The 22565-nt window shown below is 44.5% G+C and overlaps 3 protein-coding genes across 3 annotated transcripts; 2 read left to right on the top strand and 1 right to left on the bottom strand.

Annotated features, from left to right (window-relative positions):
• The first annotated feature begins 2524 nt into the window (after window positions 1-2524).
• LOC109739902 (UPF0481 protein At3g47200-like) lies at window positions 2525-4796 on the top strand. The gene is made up of 2 exons (XM_020298977.4): window positions 2525-3166; window positions 3475-4796. The coding sequence occupies exons 1-2, from the start codon at window positions 2546-2548 to the stop codon at window positions 4225-4227; spliced, it is 1374 nt and encodes a 457-aa protein (XP_020154566.1). The 5' UTR covers window positions 2525-2545; the 3' UTR covers window positions 4228-4796.
• A 1068-nt stretch (window positions 4797-5864) lies between these two features.
• On the bottom strand, window positions 5865-6377 carry LOC109739896 (uncharacterized). The gene has a single exon (XM_020298973.1). It carries the CDS (start codon window positions 6375-6377, stop codon window positions 5865-5867), a length of 513 nt encoding a protein of 170 aa, XP_020154562.1.
• A 4525-nt stretch (window positions 6378-10902) lies between these two features.
• On the top strand, window positions 10903-15840 carry LOC109739895 (pyrophosphate--fructose 6-phosphate 1-phosphotransferase subunit beta-like). Its single transcript, XM_020298972.4, has 9 exons — window positions 10903-11287; window positions 13337-13374; window positions 13520-13573; window positions 13708-13814; window positions 14263-14368; window positions 14763-14891; window positions 15120-15251; window positions 15332-15502; window positions 15610-15840. The coding sequence occupies exons 1-9, from the start codon at window positions 10903-10905 to the stop codon at window positions 15823-15825; spliced, it is 1338 nt and encodes a 445-aa protein (XP_020154561.3). The 3' UTR covers window positions 15826-15840.
• Window positions 15841-22565: the final 6725 nt, after the last annotated feature.

The raw sequence follows: 22565 nt of genomic DNA, 5'->3' as shown, positions 1-22565 counted from the left end.
GCCCAAGCATTCGCCATTTTGAAAATTTCATCATTTTTGAAAAGGAATGCTTATGAATTTGAAAAAAAAATACGGGCTTTTATAAAACTTTTGTAAAAGTTGAAAAGTGTTCCGCAATATGTAAAAAAGTTAATGAATTTGAAAATAAAGTTTGTGAATTTAAAAAAAATATTGAAGAATTTAAGTGGAAAAATGTTTGGGTAGGACGTTTGGGTTGGGCGGAAGGTTCCGTCTCAGAGTAGCTTTTTTCGACATCATTCATATGGACCAATTTTTTTCTAGGTCCTTGTATCACCATTCCAAGGCACAATGCCATGTTTTTGCGATTTCGACAATTCTGCATTTTCAAAAAATGTTCGTGCTTTCAAAATTTATTTGGAATTTAGAAAGTAATCCCGTATTCAAACATTTTCTACATAAACGCAAAAAAATGTTTGTGGAAATTCAAAATAAATTGGTTTCAAATTTTATTCATAATTTCTGGTTTTTGCTTGAAATTTCAAATTTTGTAGTGTTTTTTAATCATTTTTAAAATTTTGTTCGCTCTTTTTAAAAATTGTTCGTGTTATGACAGTATGAGCAATTTTGAAAGACATGAACAATTTTGTGACATCTCTGTACAATTGTTTTAAGTGCGAATGTTTGTACTTTATGATTTGTTTTTGAAAAGCGAACAATTTTTAAAATTTGAATAAAATTTTACAACCATGAGAATTTTTTGAAAAATAAAAATGAAAACAACGGATAAAACATAAAAAATAAATGGTGATAAAAAGACTGATTCAATAATGAGAAGGCCTAGCCGCGAACTGAAGTAGAAGAAAACAAAAAAAGTGTACATACGAACAAGCATTAGGATGTCTTACTTGGTTAGTGTGATCCTTCTTAGACCCTTAGACCAAGAGGTCTTGAGTTTGATTCATGTGTCCTGCACTCTTTAAAAAAAAAGGAAAGTGAAAAATAGCTGAGGGCGCGTGTATAGGCGTGGGTGAAACGATCATGCTACCCTTTATTGTGAAGGGTTATAGAAAGATCTCGACCGTCAATGTGTTTAGGGGTGTACCGAAGCAAAAGTGATAGCAAAAACTACCACATTTGGTGGGGTTATAGAAAATTACCATTTTATTAATTTCTCAAAAGTCTATCACTATTTTGTTTGGCTGTTCTAACAAAACACTAGTGACAGAATGGTTAACTTTTAACCGTGATTGCGATAACGTTGGTCCACTCTTCCGGTCTGACTTGACATAAAAGTCAACACCGTTAGGTTGATCGTTACGACAAGTGGAGCCCACATGTCAGCCTCTTGCAAAAAATGAAAAGCAATTTGGTCCCTACACTTTTTTATATTTAAAAAAAGAATTTGAGTCCCTGTAAGTTTTTGAAAGAAAGCAATCAGATCCTATAAGCTTTTGTAAATATGCAATAAGGTCCCTGTTATTTTATTTAAAGAAAACCATCGAGTCCACGGACCGCGGCCAGACGGAGCAAGCTAACTCACGGATGGACGCAGCCGGAGCTAGCTAGCTCCTGTGCGTACCGCGGTCAACCGGAGCTAGTAGCTAGCTTACGCGCGACCACGACCAGCCAGAGCGAAGCCGTCGTCGCTGCATGTCACCACTCGCTGCCGCTGCTACTTGCCACCGCTCGCTGCTGCTGCTTGCCGTGGCTGACGCTTGCTGCCGCCGCTGCTGCTTGCCTTGTGGGTGCACACAACGGCTAGCCGTGGCCTTGGCTTTGCCGGGCATGCTACTGGGCGCACCGACCGTGGGCGCGCTACAGGGCGTTCCAACCTCGACCTGGCTACGCGGTCCGTGGCTCCGGCCATGGTGTGCACTTCTCTGGCTCGGGAGAGAAGAAAGAGAAGAGGAAGGAGAGAGAGCTTACATATGAGCCTCACATATAAGTATCGGTAATAAACAGTCAACAAACGGTTTGTTAAGAAGCGGACCCAACCTGGCATAAATCGGATCAATTTTAAAGCACATTGTCATTGTTTTTTGTTTGGAACAACCAAACAAAATAGTGGTAGATTTTTGAGAAATTAAAAAAAAATGATAGTTTCATGTAACCTTGGTCCCAAATGTGATATTTTATGCTATTTACTCATCCACGGTGCTACAAATCACCCAAAAACCGCCTCTGCACATGTTCGTGTCTTGGTCGATCTGGAGTTAATGGGCGCAACGGCGCGACGCATGCACCTGTCTGCAGGCACGTCTCCACTCCATCCTAAACCAAATGTTATCATTCCCGACAACAGTTACTTTAACGTACATATTCCTCGCTTCCTCAGGGCTCCGGCCAGATGCTCCCCCTAGCATCTTGTATGGGCCACATGCAATTACAATAGACCATGACCCCTTCCTGATATACTAGATCCAAATATAACATAAACATACTATAATGTGGCATGTAATGCAAGTAACGTTGTTGCATAGGCAACGTATATGGCGAACATGATCTTTATCTGTCTATATAATAGCTAGCTGCTAACCTCCCCTGCACGCACATACATCTACTATCCTAGCTATAGAAATCTCATATGATAGAGAGATCAATCAGAATGGCGGCGGCCGGCGGCAGCAGCAGCAAGAGGACGTGGGTGGTGGACGTGGAGAAGAAGCTCAAGGAAGCTGACAAGTCGGCGGTGGTGTCGCGGTGGGAGCGCCACTGCATCTACCGCGTGCCGCCCTGCATGACCAACATCAAGAGCAAGGCGTACCAGCCGCAGGTGGTGTCGCTGGGCCCCTTCCATCATGGCGACCTTGACCTGCGGCCCATGGAGGAGCACAAGTGCCGGGCGCTGCAGCAGCTGCTCCAGCGCGCGGAGCGGACCTTTGACAAGCTCGTCGACGGCGTGGAGGACATCGCGGAGCAGCTGCAGGGCGCGTACATGGACCTCGACGGTGAGTGGCGCGGCGGTGGCAGGGAGCGGTTCCTGGCCATGATGATCTTCGACGGCTGCTTCCTGCTGGAGGTCATGAGGTGCACCGCCGCCGACGGGAAGCAGGTAAGCGACTACGCACATAACGACCCGATCTTCAGCCCCCACGGGACACTCAACATGGTGCCCTACATCCGGCGAGACATGCTCATGCTTGAGAACCAGCTACCTTTACTCCTGCTCCAGAAGCTCGTTGAGGTTGAGAGTGGAAAGCCTCCGGTAATTATTAACTACTTTGCCTTCCAATACTGTTATAAGAACAAATAAACCATCAAATTGCACAGAAATTATTCAAAGAAACGAATAAAAATGTACCTTGCTTCTCCTGCTAGCCGCTGATCTTCCACCCGTGTGGCTTGTTTTCTCTTTAATTTTGGGCAGTTTTGTCTTGTTGCCTCAGCAAACTTATATTTACTTTTGTAGCACTTGAACATTTTATATGTAATTGTGATGGTTGCTTTATCTATAAAACGGGGTATAAGACTGTTTTGAGACTAATATATGGTGTCTCTTTCTCTTTATGCCAGAACAACGACTTCATCAACCGAATGGTTCTGGAATTTCTAGCCCAATCATCCGGCCCATTTCCACCAGGCATCGGCCTAGGGCTCCACCCACTAGATGTCTTTCGCCGGAGCATGCTCACTGGTAAGTGCCATCAAATCTGGAGCCCCCAGGACATTGAGGAGGACAACGCCATCATCCGGTCAGCACTGAAGCTCTACGAAGCCGGGATTCAGTTCAAGCCGAGCAAGACGTTGAGCCTGCACGACATCCAGTTTCGGAGCGGCACGCTGACCATGCCGACTGTGTCGGTGGACGACTCCACCGAGTACATGTTCCTCAACGTGATGGCGTTCGAGCGGCTGCACGTCGGCGCAGGCAACGACGTGACCGACTACGTCTTCTTCATGAACAACATCATCAACTCGGCCAAGGACGTGGAGCTGCTGAGCTCCAAGGGTATCATCCAGAACGCCATCGGTAGCGACCAGGCCGTGGCCAAGCTGTTCAACACCATTTCCAGGGATGTGATGCTCGATCCCAACAGCGCACTCGACGCCGTGCAGCGGCAGGTGAACGGCTACTTCCGGAAGCCGTGGAACATTAGGCGTGCCAACCTCATCCACACGTACTTCAGGAGCCCATGGGCGTTCCTCTCCCTCGCCGCCGCCATCTTACTCCTCGGCATGACCATCATGCAGACCATCTACACAGTGCTGCAGTTCTACAGGGACGACAACAGCAGCGCACCGCCATCGGCACCATCTCCCATCTGATCTAGCCGACCGCAAAAACTTACTGTAGTAATAACTAAGTACCTGCTACTCTATCTTGCTGCATGAATTCGTTTGCTTTACATTCGAGTTTTTGTTGTTATCGTACATTGTCAAGCACTCAAGCCTTTTGAGTTATCTGCACTGTTCAACATAGAAGATCGAATGTGTCGTATTTGTGACTTTGTGTTGTGTTCGTTATGACTCAATTTATTTTTCCAAATTAGCTATTGGACAATGTCCTAGGAATAAAGTTAGGATCAGTCGATATTTTTCCACTAACCCTTTATTACCTGGTCAAAGCATCGGCTGGTACTTTTGGGCTGGTGCATGTTGACTTATAATGTTCTGCCTAGTCTCTTCCTTCAGGTCGGTCTGATGGATGAACTGGTTAGGTGCATAAACTTACAACCAATAGGTTCAGAGTTCAAAACACAGTAAACGCAATAAATAATTGCGGCCTGCCCCGCTTCAGCTGCCCACGTCATATAGCTCCAAAGGAGCATAGACGTGAGGGGGAGTGTTGGAGTATAATGTTCGGCCCTCTCTCTTAGATCGGTCTTTTGGTTGCATTGGCTAGAGCATGCACTTCTACATGGTATCGGAGCCAAGAGGTCTTGAGTTCAAGACCCGGCTGGAGGGGGAGTGTTGACGTATAATGTGCTGCCTAGTCTCTTCCATCAGGTCGGTCTGATGGATGAACCGGTTAGGTGCATAAACTTACAACCAATAGGTTCAGAGTTCAAAACACAGTAAATGCAATAAATAATTGTGGCCTGCCGCCGCTTCCGCTGCCCATGTCATATAGCTCCAAAGGAGCATAGACGTGAGGGGGAGTGCTGGAGTATAATGTCCGGCCCTCTCTCTTAGATCGGTCTTTTGGTTGCATTGGCTAGAGCATGCACTTCTACAGTGCATCCACATACGAGGCTTGATCAGCTGAATTAGCAGATGCATAACGTGTGTGCGCATGTGTTTTGTGCATGCGATGCCTATGAGTGTTTTTTTTGTCGATTCTATTTCTTTGTTCAAGTTCCGTTGTGTGCAATAAAAGAATTAGTAGCTCCGTTGTGTGCATGGTGTGAATGTGTTTATGAAAAGATACGCGGGGAATGACACCGTATCTTTTTTTTGACGAAAAATCCACAATTATATAATTATTCTTTTTTTGAAAGTGCCAGCCTTGGCTCGTGTTTCATTCATTTAAGCAGGGAGCAGTGGTAAAAGTGACAAATGCGGTGATCCTGGGATCAAGGAGATAAGAAAAGAAAAGGAAAAAGGTGCCGACAGCACCGTTGCTAAGGCTACTGTCTCACGGCGGGTCCCCGAAGGGGCTCTGAAGAAATCTAACTCCACTCTGTTGCCACAGGCTAAGGTCTCTTCTGATTTCATCGAGCATGTCCCGCGCCCTTGCCTCCTTCCTCCTGAAGATGCAGTGGTTGCACTCTTGCCAAATTTTCCACAGCGCAAGCATCACCAGGGATTTTTATTCCTTTCGTGAACGCTGGTTGTGTCGTCGAGACCATGGTTGCCACCCTCTCCAGAGAGCTGCTGCCGTTGTTTTCGCATGCATGGATCAAACCCTGACAGTGTTGCCATGATCACAGTTCAGCCCAGATTGTCTTCGTGAAAGTGCACTCCTAGAATAAGTGTGCAGAGCACTCGAGGTTTCTAAGGCAGAGCTGGTAGAAGTAGTCATTGGTCCAACCTCTACGCTGGAGGCGGTCGTTGCACCACAGTCTGTTTTGGTGGAGGAGCCATGCAAACAGTTTGAGCTTCGCCGGAGCCCAAGTACCCCAGATCAGGTCATGGAACATGCCGGTCGTTGCTCCCAGGAACTGTAGGGTGTAAGCCGAGTGGGAGTTGTACTGCCCGGATTTCCATCGAATCTGATCCCGGTCTTCCTCCTGGAGGGTGAGCTGCTGCTGTTGTATTAGTCGATGCAGGTTTAGAACCTCACTGCCCAGTTTGCTGGTGTTGCCATGTGCTAGGTCCGAGATCCAACGGTCGCCAGTGATGGCTTGAGCCATCGTTCTGCACTTGCGTCTTGAATGCTTGAAGAGGGTTGGGAAGCAAAACTTCAAAGGCACCACTCCCAGCCATGAGCTATGCCAGAAGCTCGCCGTCTTGCCATTACCAATGGTCACCGTCATCGCTGCATTGAAAAGGGCTTGGTCTGAGGCATCGCACGGGGGCTCCGTTCCTACCCAAGGTCGAGAGGGGTTCGTCCAGCTGTGCCAGAGCCATCGCAGCCGGAGTGCAGGGCTGAACTTTCACAGGTTCAGCACGCCGAGCTGTTGGGGAATGTAGCATGCAATTTCAAACAAATTCCTGCGCTCACGCAAGATCTATCTAGGAGATGCATAGCAACGAGAGGGGGAGAGTGTGTCCACGTACCCTCGTAGACCGAAAGCGGAAGCATTAGGTTAACGCGGTTGATGTAGTCGAACGTCTTCACGATCCGACCGATCCAAGTACCAAACGTACGACACCTCCATGTTTAGCACACGTTCAGCTCGATGACGTCCCTCGAACTCTTGATCCAGCAGAGGGTCGAGGGAGAGTTCCGTCAGCACGACGGCGTGGTGACGGTGTTGTGATGTGATCCGCGCAGGGCTTGGCCTAAGAAATACGACGCTATGACCGGAGGAGTAAACTGTGGAGGTGGGCACCGCACACGGCTAAGAGAACTATTGGTGTGTCTTTGGGGTGCCCCCCGCCCCCGTATATAAAGGAGAGGGGGAGGAGGTGGCCGGCCAGGGAGAGGCGCACCATGGGGGGGAGTCCTACTAGGACTCCACTCCTAGTAGGATTCACCCCCCCCCCTTCCTTCCAACGGAGAGGGGAAAGGGGAAAGGGGGGATAGGGAGAAGGAAAGGGGGGATAGCGGAACCTGGATGCTCATATTGGTTCCTACATATTCTACGAAGATCTTTATCGGTCAAACCGCAAAACAACATACGTCATTCTCTTTGTCATCCGTATGTTACTTGCCCGAGATTCGATCGTGGGTATCATCATACCTAGTTCAATCTCGTTACCGGCAAGTCTCTTTACTCATTCTGTAATGCATCGTCCCGCAACTAACTCATTAGTCACATTGCTTGCAAGGCTTATAGTGATGTGCATTACCGAGAGGGCCCAGAGATACCTCTCCGATACTCGGAGTGACAAATCCTAATCTCGATCTATGCCAACCCAACACCTTCGGAGACACATGTAGAACATCTTTATAATCACCAAGTTACGTTGTGACGTTTGATAGCACACAAGGTGTTCCTCTGGTATTCGGGAGTTGCATAATAATATGTATAAGTCATGAAGAAAGCAATAGCAATAAAACTTAACGATCATTATGCTAAGCTAACGGATGGGTCTTGTCCATCACATCATTCTCTAATGATGTGATCACGTTCATCAAATGACAACACATGTCTATGGTCAGGAAACTTAACCATCTTTGATTAACGAGCTAGTCAAGTAGAGGCATACTAGGGACACTCTGTTTGTTTATGTATTCACACATGTACTAAGTTTCCGGTTAATACAATTCTAGCATGAATAATAAACATTTGTCATGATATAAAGAAATATAAATAACAACTTTATTATTGCCTCTAGGGCATATCTCCTTCACGAGCCCACCATGCTCGATCGGGGAGCAGACACGTTCCCAGTTGACCTTGCAGCTGCCGCCAGAGAGCTCTTGGTCCTTCCCCCACAGGAAGCGATGTCTGCACTTGTCAATCTCCTTCAGAAGCTTCTTGGGGACCCGAAGCGCAGTGAGTGCGAATGTGGGCAGGGCGGTGAGGACGCAGCGGACAAGAACACGCCTACCCGCAATGGAGAGCATCCGCCCCTTCCACCCAGCGAGCCGGGCGCGGATGCGGTCGAGGAGAAATTGTAGATGAACTAGGCATAGCCGGCCCGTAGTGAGGGGTAGCCCTAGGTATCTGATCGGGAATTGGGTGATTGGTCCACGGAAAGATTGAAGCACGAAGTCTAGGTCGATGTTGTTGCAGTGGATCGGCGTAGCGGTGGACTTTGAGAGGTTTATCCGCAGGCATATAATTATTCTTACATATTATGAAAAAGCGTAATTTCTTTTATTCTCTCTGTTTTTCTTTCAGCTTCAAGGGTAATACAAATTCCACTAATTCATTACTTATTAGAAAACTTCATTATTTTAATATTATTTTTAATTCAATTTTGTTTCTTATTTAAGTGTAATATTTAAGCCACTAATTCATTCTTCTTAGGAATTTATTTGTGCAAAAAATCCATTATTATATGCTTATTCTCGCATATAAAAAATCACAGTTTATTTGTGAGTTGTGTTCAAGTTGCCGTTCTTTATTTTGGTTTTTGTATTTTTTTATTAAAGGGTAATATCAATATCACTAGTTCACTAATTTTTATTAAAACTTCATTATTTTGATGCTTTTTTGCGGGGTTCATTATTTTGATGTTGTCTTAGTTTTTATTTCATTTCTTCTTTGTTAAGGATAATACCAGTATCACTAATTATTCATTCTTAAGAACCATTTTTTAGAAAAATCAACTATTATATGATCATTGTTGCATATAATAAAAAGCAGAATTTATGTGTAAATTGTGCGAAAATGTTTTCATTTCTTTTATTTGTTCGTTTTCTTTGTTTTTAAAGGGTAATAACAATACTACTAGTTCATTATTTCTTAGGCAACTTAATTATTTTGATTTAGTTTTAGTTTTTTTACTTCATTTTCTTTCTTCTATAACAGTAATAATAATGTCAGTAATTCATCCCTTCAGGGAAAAATTAATTTTACCAAAAAAAATCCATATTACTTGTTTGTTCTTGTATATTATTAAAATGCAGTTTTTGAGTAAATTGTGTACAAATCTTGTTATTATTTATTTTCTTTTCTTTATTATTAAAGGGGAATAGCAATGCCACTAACACATTCTTTCTTAGAAAACTTCATTATTTATTTTCCTTATTTTATCCACTATTTAACATGAGCTCCTTGTATGTGAATCAACTTCCAACTAAGATGCGCAATATATTTAATAGGTAATGGGGTGATGGTATCGGGGGGGGGGGGGGGGGGGGGGGGGGTAGGTCTTTACTTATACACCGATCTACAATTGTCGTATGCACTAGTTTACAACTGTAGACTGGTTTTTGTTGGACTTTTTGCGCCTACTCAATTTCTGAGGTGTTGTGTTCAAGAGGTTGCCTAAGATGGCAATCATATTACAAGCGGACTAAAAACAACAATACGTTATTGTAAAAGCGAAATCCCTGACAGTGTTGAATAGGTTTCCTCTAGTTTTGGTGGCGCGTGCACCACCGGATCTAGCGTGAAGGTCAGCTGAACTTGTTTGTTTTATCTATGTGAAAAGAGGGGTTGCTTCTGTTTCGAAAAAAAAAGAGGGGTGGCTGGATGTGTCTATGTGGTCTCACTACTACTTTGGCGCCATTGGTGACAATCTGTTTATTCCCTAAACTCATATATGAGGATGTCTCCGGCATTTCATTTCAACAGAAATCGGTGACGTACTGGTTGACTTAGTAGATACCAGTTTTTGTTTCAGCAAGCAACATTGGCTTGTACGGGATGGAGAACTGAATTATATTTATTTATTTTGCTTTTTTGTAATGTTGATGTTCCAAAAAAATTATATGAAAAATGTTGTCTGGCCAACGTCAGATTTTAAGTCCCTCCCAGTGAACGCGCTACCTTCCTCATATTTGTTGCACGGATCCTGGCGCAAGGACAGGAGACGTCACATTTTTAACTCGTTCGCTGCCAATATAAAATTGTATTTTAAACAGATTTTAACAGGAGACATGTTATTAATAATATTGCATTTATATTATTAAAGGGTGTCATTGTTATTATTAAGAGGATGACATTTTTCTATAATGTTCACAAGTCAACTTAGTTTTTGTACATGACAGTTTTATTATTAATAACATGATTTTTTTATTATTAAGAGGGTGGCATTTTTGTTATTAAGAGGGTGACATTTGTGGCTTTTAGAAAAGAATCTCGTGTTTTGGAGCATGGCAAATTTATTGAACTTATATATGGAAAAACATTTTTTTTCCTATTTGAAATTGCCACCGGACCAATTCCGTTTGTTTTACAAATTATAAGTGCATGGTAAAAAAAAATTTGGGGCTACCCCGTTTTCCAAACGCGCTTCATGGTTCGCTGGATCACATGATGTGCGAACGAGGAAAAAACATAGGATCGTTCGGTTGATTCATGCTCCCTCCCCAGCTGACGTTCCTAAGCTATTGGGTTGTTTTTTTAATAATAACTGATAAAATGATGTTGTTTGATTGGCGTATAGTTTCGGCTCCTTGGGAAGAAAACTAATATATGAGTAGTTATCAAAAGATTTTTCTTTCCTCGACTCCCACGGATCAACGTACATGGTTAATTTGTGTCAGTCTCCATTACACAAAACAGATCAACCCACATACGTTACGTGCTCTTTCCGTGAGAAAGAATCAGAACCTATCCGTGTTTAAAATCAGAAACCCACGAGGCCACGACCACGTACATGCCATACCTTGTAATCGGGTCCGATACGTTACAGCGTAGTACAACCATACAAGAGCTAGCAAACGTTGAGTCGCCGCATCAGATGAGCGTCGTCCGCTTCATCGTAGTTCATACGCCGATGGCGACCGCAGCGCAGAAACGCCAACGACAAAATCCATGCACGCCGGAGGCTGCAGCCTCGACGGCGCCGATAGAGTGGACGCTCCCAGCAGATCTTCTGCTCGAGATCGTCGCGCGCTCCGACATCCGCACCTTCGTTTGCTGCGCCGCAACATGCAAGCTCCTCCGCGGCGACATACTCAACCCGTACTTCGTCCGCCGTGTCACGCAACAAGGTGGTATCGTGCCTTCCTGCATCCTCGCCAACCTCAATATTGACGACGGCGTGCCACCCCTCTCGTTGGTCCACCCGGCCACGCCCACCGCCATGTCATTTATCGATGACTCTTTGGCGCCTTTCGTGTCGCGCAGGGCTAATGACTTTCTTAGAGAGTACTCCTTCTGTAAACTAATATAAAAACATTTAGATCACTACTTTAGTATTCTAAACCCTCTTATATTAATTTACGGAGGGAGTACTATCCAGTGACGTCTCGCGGCGGTCTCGTCCTCCTATGCCACCGCCGCCCTTCTAGGAGACGATCCGACATGTATGTGTATGACCCCATCACTGGACAACGCACCTTCCTACACAAGCCTCCTGTCACCCTGGATTCTGTTAGATGCATCCGTAGGTGTGTCTTGCTCACCGCTGCGGATGACATTGACTGCTACTTCTTGCTATTCGTTGGCACACTCAGCAGTAATGGGTGTGCCATCAAAATCCAGACATTCACATCGTCCACCAGCACCTGGGGACCCGTCATGACCCATGACGGCTTCTTCATGCAAAAGTGGCCTGAGAGGCGCCGCAAAGTCATTGTTCTCCCCGGTGGCATTATCCACTGGTTAACGGACGATGGTGATGAGATCATAACCTATGACGTCCGCACAGGTGAACCAGGCCAGCTGGAGGTCCCGGTCCTTTCTTTTACCAACTTCAAAAGAGGACGACTCTACCTAGGATCCTATTCCCCCCCCCCCCCCCAGTCGGGTGCGGGTCCAGGCTACTAAGATTGTACCACGTCGTAGGTTTCACTATCTCCATGTGGCACCAGCTCTATGACGGTGGTGGATGGGCGCTAGAGACTGTGATCGATCTGGGGGAGAAGGTGCGGTCGCTAGACCCCGACATCCCTGCTAACCGACATCTTCGAACTACATTCATGCACCCCAGTGAGAGATGCACTATCGCGTTCCTGCATTTAGACCTACGTGAACGTGATGTGATTACCGATTTCCATCCTCGGCTCGTCGTTCTTGATCTGGAAACAAAGGAGATCCGCGTTATGCTGCATTTTGCTCTCTTCTCAAAGCTCTTTGAAATCGACATGCCTTCTCGGTTACGAGCCATGAAAATCTTTTTGTAACTAGCTAGTATGCTTCCTAGCAAACTTGCAAATTAAGGTCACTATGTCGTGTGGAATGCAATGATTTGTACTGCGGCCAGACTATATATATGCATGTATAAGGGTGTCAATTTCTCTTGTGGGTTGGAAACACTAATTCTTAAGTCTGTGAGTCTGTACATTGATTTTTCATTAGATGGTCAATTATCTTATTGCATGTTTCTGATGCATTATGTGGGACTATGTGTTTGTGATGGGCGGCGTATATACATGTGTACAAACTTTATTGTGCAATTTAGTTGAGTCCATGTGCATACTGGCACGGGTTTACAAATATGCGTGAGTTTGAGTTTTTTTATTTGAACAGTGCAATCACCCTTTTTCATTAATACATAATGACCGGAATTCGCAAACTGGAAACAAGAAAGGGGGGAGAGCAAGTTCAACCACTACTAGGAAAATGCTTGTACGTAGAAGTTTACTAGTAGCGCCTGTTTAGGACCCCATGCTACTGGTAAATACCAGTAGCGCTTGGTACAAAACGCGCTACTGATATTAGTAGCAGCGTGAGTTTTTTTGGGCAGCGCTACTGCCTACTAGTAAGTGTGCCACACCATACCCCCAGGTTAATACATAGTGGCAGCGTGAGTGATCAACCCAGCGCTACTGCTAAAGACATAGCTGTAGCGCCTGGTGTGCAAAACGCGCTACTGCTATTTCTTCTGCGTGTAAACTAGTAGGCCCATTTAGTAGTAGGGGGTGTTTGCTAAGCCACGCTACCACTCACGGGCACACCCATCCGTGTATCTCGCACCGCTCGGAGAAAATCCCCCCTTCTCTCTCTCTCTCTCTCTCTCTCTCTCTCTCTCTCTCTCTCTCTCTCTGCTGCGCCCATGGAGCCTCCCTCCTTCTCCGGTGACTTCTTCTCAGGCCCCACCCCCTACCTCTGCCCCCCTCTCCTCTGCTTTGAGCTGTGCCATGTTCTGTTTCAGATCCATCCACCCATGGATGATATATGGCAAATTAGCTTGGTAGACAGTTAGTTGTCCAGGGTCCAAGTTTATGCATTTCTATCATGTAACTTATCTGCATTTTGTATTTTAGGCTTCAGTTCTAGCAACCATTTTGCATCGATGGATATTGTAAGTCATGTACAGCTTCGTTTTTGCTGTAGATACCTTGAAATTTGCTTTAGGCTATTTCCTTAATTAAAGCCTGTACCAATAATTCTAAAGCTTGTTACTCTGATGATGCATTATAATTAAATATGTATAACCTTTTCAATAGGGCGGATTTGATATGATCTGCAGTGGAAGGGATAAGATTGAAACACCAGAGCAGGTGTGTGTTTTGAGTGCCTATACTCAAATGCGTGCTGGATCTTTCCATCCCCTTTCTGTATTTGATGCTGCGTTGACTAACCTGTACTTCACTAGTTTTATCTTTATTTGTAACTCTGTTTGATATTTTTGCAGTTCCAGCAAGCTGAAGACACAGTCAACAGACTTGATTTGGATGGACTTGTTGTCATCGGTGGTGATGATTCAAACACAAACGCATGCCTCCTCGGTGAATACTTCAGGTTGGGTGCTAAAACGACAACTCACTCTTTTGCTCACCTAAAGGACTTTTTGGTTGCTGTTAATGTCTGAAGCTTTACACTGTTAAATCCTTTTATTTTCGTTCTACAATGGTGTAGCTTCTAATTTATATTATTCATGTATTCTGTTTTGGAATTATTTTATCACAAGTAAATGCTCAATCCAGATTTCACCCTTTCCGTGCCATATTGATAGTTACTCCTGCCTTCTGTAAATTGTAAGCCATATTCTGAGTGGCCACAAAGACTAAGAAGCTTATAAAACCAAGAGACATATAAGAGCAAATGACAATGGTACCTATTATACTTAAATACACTGGAAACATATTAAGTATTTGTTTGTGAGAGTAGTACATATAAATGCAGGAGAGAGAAGCTGTGTGATAAATAAGGGCAAAGATGATTCTAAGTCATGTTTTTTGCATCCCAGGGGAAGGAACTTGAAGACTCGTGTTATTAGTTGCACAAAGACTATTGATGGAGATCTAAAATGCAAGGAGGTCCCAACAAGCTTTGGATTTGACACTGCTTACACTTAACAAAGTTGAAAGTAATCTAGTCTACCAATACTGTTTGTTACAGCAGATAACTCCTGTATCAGAGTGGTATTCAGATCTTTATTAATTGAATTATTAAGTACACGTAGAGAGTATTAAAATTTTGTTGGCAGATTTCTTAGCTAGTTACTTGGTCTTAGAGTTCACAAAAGGGCCCAGCAAACCTCTGCAACATACTAACCACACCTTATGCAAATTTATTTTTAATTGTAAGTGATTACTTTAGGAGAAGGGACTTGTTAAATGTTCTAAATTTTATTGATTTTTTCTATACATGCATACATATAATGCCAACATTCTTGTAGCAGTTGTTGTTCGGCGTACTGCAAGTGCAAACATATATAATCCATGATACATTTTTTAATCTTTTTTCTTTATCCACTCACTAACATGTACTCTCTATGGTCATGCAATTGTGAGGCTTATGGGTCGTGCTGCTTCTCACATTACACTAGAGTGTGCTCTACAGACACACCCTAATGTTGCACTCATCGGTGAAGAGGTTAGGAACTCATATATGAAGTACATCTGAAGTTGAAATAAAACTATCCCATTCCAGCCTTCTTCTAGTCATATGTACACATAATTTATGTTAATTCACAGTCCAGTTTTATCTTTTCACACCAAACATTAATCCTTATATGCTGCACATGTTATATATTCTAAGATTAAGTATCTAGAACTACAAGACACATTTTGTTTATTTTTTCTAATGTCTTCATTTGTGAAGGTTGCTGAGAAGAAGGAAACACTCAAGAATGTCACAGACTACATTACCGATGTTGTTTACAAACGTGTAGAACTTGGTTACAACTATGGAGTTGTCCTAATACCGGAAGGCTTGATTGATTTCATCCCAGAGGTTTGACAATCTTTGTGCTTTCTCCAACTTTATATACTGTTTTCGACTACGTTACTGATACCATTCTTTCTCTTCTCCAGATTCAAAAACTCATTGCAGAATTGAATGAAATTTTGGCACATGATGTTGTTGACGAGGCAGGGGCTTGGAAAAGCAAGCTTGAACCAGCATCTAGGGAGTTGTTTGACTTCTTGCCCAAAACCATTCAGGAGCAGCTTTTGCTTGAAAGAGATCCCCATGGCAATGTTCAGGTAAAAACATGGAAATTTGTCGAACCACCTTAATTTGTTTATTACTCTGAAATTGGCCATTTAATTATATCAAAAAGTTAGCTGGCTGGTCTAAAATTCTGTTGTAGGTTGCAAAAATTGAAACTGAGAAAATGCTTATTGCCATGGTTGAAACTGAATTGGAGAAGAGAAGAGCGGCGGGGAAGTACTCTGCACATTTCAGAGCCCAGTCTCTAGATGCTGGTTGTGTGTGTGTGTGTGTGTGTGTGTATGTGTGTATTAATTATCTATATCAGATATGTATGATTGCCTGTACATACGTATTATTAAATGCATGTATGTGAGTACTATGAAATGTATGTCTAAACACGTGTGTATATTTTTATTTTTTTTAAATCCTAATTAGTTACTAGTAGCGTGGGTGTATCATATATGTGCTACCACTATTCCATTAGTAGTAGCGCTGGTGTGAACTAGTAGTAGCGTAGGGCACCGGCGCTACTGGTACGTCTGGTTATCAGTAGCGTGGGGTAAAACACGCGCTACTGCTAAAAAGTAGCTGTAGCGACGTAGCAGTAGCGCGGGAACCCACGCTACTGGTATGCAAAAACCCATGCTACTGGTAATGTTTTTCCTAGTAGTGAACATACTGGCAAAAAACAAACAATATATGTGCTTGCACTACTGGAATTTCACCCTACGCCGAGTGCCAGAAACACTTGGCAACGTCTTTGATGAGAACTGTTCTCGGAAAGAATACCTGACATACACCTCTCACCTCTCAGGCAAACAGAACTTTGCTGAGAGCCAAACCTCGGGCATTCGGTAAATAGTTTGGTCTTTGCCGAGAACCAAACAGCGCCTCTCAATAAAATAAAGTGACTTCACGGCCGCTGGTTCTGTCATGTCTTTGCCGAGAACAGCCGTTCGGCAAACACTACATAACTAGAATTTTAATTTTTTAATGTAAGCATCTGAGCTACTAAATGAGAGTTCAATAGATTACATTTTCAGGCCCAGGGTGGCACCAGGCATAGCATATCTCTTTTCCTGGTGGTTGAGTAGCTGTTGCAAAGGACCAACTTGTTTCATTGGAAAGGACACACGGCTCAGAGGTTCCTGTAGCGACGTCGCACCCACATCATTTGATTCCTCTCATTGGGATGTGCACGCTGCCGACGTCGACACACCCATCAATATCCTGCCTCCGTGCGACCGAGCCGGCACTTGACACGACACATGCATTCCTCGCGTTTTCCACATCGCAACGCACATGTATCATACTTATTTTTTTATCATACTAGCTAGAGAGAAGTCCACTTTTGAAGGTACCTTTTTTTTCTGCAACTAGTAGGAAAAGGGGCTTTTACCCCGGTTCATAAGGGCCTTTAGTCCCGGTTCTGGAACGGGACTAAAGGGTCGTTACTAATGCCCTAGCCCTTTAGTCTCGGTTCTTACACGAACCGGGACTAAAGGCCGTCCACGTGGACGGTGCGGGGAGCCCAGGCAGGAGGGCCTTTGGTCCCGGTTGGTGCCATCAACCGGGACCAATAGGCATCCACGCGTCAGCACCTGGCAGGAGCTGAGGTTTTTGTTTTTTTTTGAAAGGGGGTGGTTTAGGGGTTTTGGGGGGTTAATTTAGGTGTTTCATATATTGTGTTAGCTAGCTAATTAATAGAGAGAAGTGTCCTCTCTTATCTCCGTGCTTTGTCGACGCTACGTACTATATACGTATGGAGAGGAGTAGACACGCTAGCTAGTAATCAAATGAAGGAAACAGAAGATCGTCATGAACATATATATATGCATACAGAGAGAAGTGATATCGACCACCACTCCTTCTCCGAGATATTGGTCGAACAACAAGTTCTCGTATATCTATCCGACACTACCGGCTACATATATACAATAATTATCTCTTACAATACAATCTCCTAATTATATTGTAGGAACACAGGGTCCACATAGTATTCTCCGTTTTCAGCGATCACGTGGTCAAGGAAGAATGCCGCCAATTCCTCTTGAATTTCTAGCATACGATCTTTTGCTAGGAGTTGATCCCGCTTTCGAAAAATCTAATTTGAAGAAGGGGGTCAATACATATATATATGAATAAATGAAACTCAACACAAATGATGGTAATAAAATAATATTATGAATATTATTGCTTACGCACTTCATATTGTTCTTCAGTGTAGCCCCGCTCACAGGTATGGTAGCGGATGGACTCGCAAATGTAGTATCCACAGTAATTATTCTCGAGTTGCTGCCACAACCACTTTACAAGAAATAGAGGTCAATCAAACTGATAAGCAAGCATGCTAAATGGTATTGATCAAACTAGCGCTTGAATCACTAGGAGATGCGCGGAACATGCTACTATAGTACTTACTTTCGGGTGTCTATATTGCAGCTGGTTCGGCAGTCCCGGGGCTTTTGAGGTGAATTTTCTCCAAACCCTGCCAGACAAAGAAAACAATTACTTGATATCAGGAAATGAACAAAGTTGCTGATATGGTGGATAATGATCGATTTAACTTACTTCTGGAGCATTTGAGTCATGTTCGCATAGTCCTGGGGATCTTTCCGTCTCGAGTCTAAGACGGTTACTACTCCCGGCTCAAGCTTAATCTCTAGGAGAATATAGTGGAAGCTGCGCATGCATGCATAAGTCATCAATTACATTACCATAACCTGGACTAATAAAGGGAAACCGAATATGCAGAAGACAGTAACACTCACTTGAAGTTGTAAGGAAAGAGTATTATATCTTTGTTTTGATTTAATACCAACGATCGTAGCAAGTTGGCCTCGGCTTCTTTGGGATGTTTTTCAACCGTATATGCATCTATGAGATTTGTGTTAATGAACCCAATATCACCGATTTGTCTTTTCTTCAATTCGGCGATCTTCAATCTGCATAATATAGTGAGGATATATAAGTATAAATACATGCAATGAAAGAGCTGACCTATATAGAGAGACTTAATGACAGAAGTAGTACTACTTACAGACAGTAGCAAGTGATCGTTGTTTTATCGAGGGACATTAGATTGTAAAACTGGAAGAAATCCTTAAATGGAACATTCAGCAGTTCAATTCCAACGAGGTCATGCTCCGGTTTAACTCTCAGCGTTAAAGTACTCATCCCATCAGACTCTCTGCAGGTTTTCATGTACCAATCATGTAGTCTTCGCATCATCGTGCTTAGAGATTTGACATCTTTGACCAGAGGCTTCCCGTAATGGTATTTGTGTTCGTCCACCTCCATGATTTCATAATGTACATCGTCGGGCAGGTAATCTCCAAGATCGGTATAACCGGGCACCATACCCGGATCATTAGCGACGATGTCTTTTGACACCTTGAGCGGGGGGCACGATTGGTTCTCTTGTTCGCCGAGCTGGGCAATTTTTTCCCCAGCTCGTCGTTCTTTCATCCTTTTATCACTGACAGTACTTCCCGACCGCTCCGCTTTGGCATATGCCTTTGCAAGAACGCGCTCATAGTTGCCTTTTGGCGGAGACTTTGGTGGTTTTGTCAGGGCAGCCAGAGTGCGCTTTGCTTTCACCGGATCTACCTTCTCCTCCGGAGGTGGATGTTTCTTTGCTTTGTCCCCTTCAAAGAAGTTCTTCACTTCGGCTCGCACGATCTTCGCGTTCTCCTCATCGGTCCTCTCATATGGTAACTTCTCTGGGGCCTTCAGAGAAGGACCGAATCTGTATTGCCTCCCGCCTCTGGCAGCTGTACTGCTAGACGCCGGCAGAGCAGACGGAGTGGCTGCGGCTGTCTTCTTTCCTTGCTTACGAGGCGGAGGAGAAGGACTACGACGCGCCGGAGCAGCCGCAGCGGCGGCGGGTCTCTTCCGCCCTTGCTGACGAGGCGGAGAAGGAGGAGGCTGGCTGCTCTGGCGCGCCGGCGCTGGCGGAGAAGGAGGCGGAGTGCCGCCACGCGCCGGAGAAGGAGGCTGAGTGCCCTGATCACTCGCCGGAGGAGGAGGCGGAGGAGGAGGCGGAGTGCCCTTACTCGCCGGAGCCGTCCAGTTCGGAAGCTTGATGAGCTCCTTCCGCCATAGGCATGGAGTCTTCAGAGCTAAACCCAGCCGAGTCTCCCCTTCACCGGTAGGGTGGTCAAGCTGGAGGTCCTCAAATCCCTCCGTTATTTCATCCACCATCACCCTAGCATATCCTTCAGGAATCGGCCGGCAGTGGTAGGTTGCGCCGGGTTCAGTAGGTAAAACAGAGCCAACAGCCGCCTTGACTTTCAAGTTCTGCCTTTCCGCCATAAGGTGGCAATGTTGAGACTCCGTGATAGCATCCACGGGGTAGCTAGGAGTAGCCGCATGCTCCAGCTGAGGCAGCTCGGTGGAAGCCACGTTGCTTCTACGCTGAGATGGCGGTGTAGCTTCGGGGGCAGTTTCGGCATCTCTATTGATGTCTCGTTCCTCTAGCACTTGAACCCTTTCGTGCAGACGCTGAATTTGGATCTGCTCCACTTTTTCCCTCCTCTCCTGGGTTTTGTAACCGCCCGCGTCCGGAAAACCAGCCTTCCACGGAACGGAGCCTGGCGTGCCTCGTGTCCGTCCAGGGTGCTCAGGATTCCCGAGGGCCATTGTGAGCTCGTCGTTCTCTCTGTCTGGAACAAACGTCCCTTGCTGCGCTGCATCGATATAGTGCTGAATCTTCTTGATGGGTATTGCAGGTTGCTCGTCCGTCCAACGACACCTCCCTGATACAGGGTCCAAGGTTCCGCCAGCCCCGAAGAACCAAGTCCGGCAACGGTCTGGCCAGTTCATTGTCTGTGGTTCGATCCCTTTATCAAGCAGATCCCTCTCAGACTTGGCCCACTTAGGCCGGGCTTTGAGGTAGCCACCTGACCCCGTGCGATGGTGAAGCTTCTTCTTCGCAGCATTCATCTTGTTTGTCGCTGACATCTTCTTACTCTTTTCCGATGTCTTGTGGGCCACAAATGCGGGCCAGTGATCTCTGATCTTCTCATACCGGCCGATGAATTCAGGTGTCTCTTCTTTGTCGACAAACGTTTTCAGCTCATTCTTCCACCTCCTGAATAGGTATGCCATCTTCTTAAGAGCATGAGACTTGATTAATTGCTCTTTAACTGGCTTCTCCGGATCCTCCTCTAGCGGTAGGGTGAAATTTGCCTTCAGCTCAGTCCAAAGATCATCTTTCTGCATATCATTGACATAAGACACCTCAGGGTCTTCCTTCTTAGGCTTATACCATTGGTGGATGCTGATCAGGATCTTGTCCCTAACTAGAACCCCGCACTGAGAAGCAAAAGCATCCTTTGTCCGGAGGGGTTCAATCGGTTGGCCGTCGCGCGCGATTGCTGTGATCTCAAACCTTTCATCCGAGCGCAACTTTCTCTTCGGGCCTCGTCTCTTTACCGCAGTTGTGCTCGATCCGGAGGGCTAGAAAAAAGAAGAAAGACAAGTGTTAATTAATATGTGTACATACCAAAACAATGAATGCATCAATTAGCTAGTCAGCACAGGCTTAACTAATATATTTACCTGGCCGGACTCTGTTCGGTCACCGGAGCCGTCACCACGGGCTCCTTCTTGCACCAGCATTGGGTCACCGGAGCCATCATAATCATGTCTTTCCTCCTCCACTCTTCGATCACCGCAGCCTGCTTCTTCACCCTGTTCTTCCAGACCATCATTGTCGTTAAGATACGACAAGATATCACCTCCGGCTAAGATTATGTCCCCCAACACATCTTCTGCTTGCTCATCTCGTCCGTGCTCCATTGTTTCTGCAAATATTACAACATGGCAATTATTACACAAACATGATAGCAGGTGGATATATTAGTGCAAACGTAGACCTAGCTTATTCCGGGTTTGGGGTGGCCTAGGCAACGCTTCAAGGGTAGGGGCGCGGCGGGAGGGGGTAGGAGACCGACATCGTTTTTTTCTAGGCTTTGGGTGTCCTCGAGAGTTTTGGTCGAGCGAGAGGGCCGGGGGGTGCTCCCGTGGTATAAATTATCACAGTCGAGAGGGGGTATACATAGCGACCGTCCATCATGTCGAAGTTATCTGGGAGGGAGTTATATATATCGACAACGACGACATACATACACGGGAAAATAATGTTATCGGGGAGGGGGTATATATCGACCCCCCCCCACGTGTTGAAGTTATCGGGAGGGGGTTTTATATTGACAACGACGACATACATACACGGGAAAATAATGTTATCGAGGAGGGGGTATATTGACCCCCCCTCGTGTTGAAGTTATCGGGAGGGGTAATATCGACAACGACAACATACATACACGGGAAAATAATGTTATCGGGGAGGGGGTATATCGACCCCCCCCCCCCACGTGTTGAAGTTATCAGGAGGGGGTTATATCGACAACGACGACATATATACACGGGAAAATAATGTTATCGGGGAGGGGGTATATCGACCCCCCCTCGTGTTGAAGTTATCCCCCCTCGTGTTGAAGTTATCGGGAGGGGTATATATCGACGACGACAGACCCGATAAAACATAAGAAAACGAAGAAGAAATAAAAAGAGGAGAGAAGAAGAAAGGAATAGAGGAGAGGATTGAAGAAAAAAAAGAAGAAAAAAAAGAGGAGAAGAAGAAAGGAATAGAGGAGAAGAAGAAAAAATAGAATTTTTCTATTTTTTCTTCTTCTCCTCTATTCCTTTCTTCTTCTCCTCTTCTTTTTCTTCTTTTTTCCTCTTCTTATTTATATCTCCTCTTCTTCCTCTCCTCTTCTTCTTTCTTTCCTCTTCTTATTTTCTTCTTTCCTATCCTTCTTTTTCTTCTTCTTCCCTTCCTAGCTAGATATATAAAACTTTTCTAAAATTGTAACTTTTGCATATATAAAACTTTTCCATGTGGATCATCATTTCTCATATATATCGAATATATATCCATTGTCATATATAAAAAAATTCTATATATGAACAAAAAACTTTCTATGAACAAAAAAACATTTTTGACATATATATTCATACATTTTGAACATCTACATACATACAATTTTTTTTTTGTTCACATATACATTATAGCCACATACACATATACATCACATATGAACAAAA

Source organism: Aegilops tauschii, chromosome 6 (genome assembly GCF_002575655.3).
Source record: "Aegilops tauschii subsp. strangulata cultivar AL8/78 chromosome 6, Aet v6.0, whole genome shotgun sequence".
NCBI lineage: Eukaryota > Viridiplantae > Streptophyta > Magnoliopsida > Poales > Poaceae > Aegilops > Aegilops tauschii.
The sequence above is the reverse complement of the archived record's forward strand: the minus strand, read 5'-3'. Positions and strand labels throughout refer to the sequence as shown.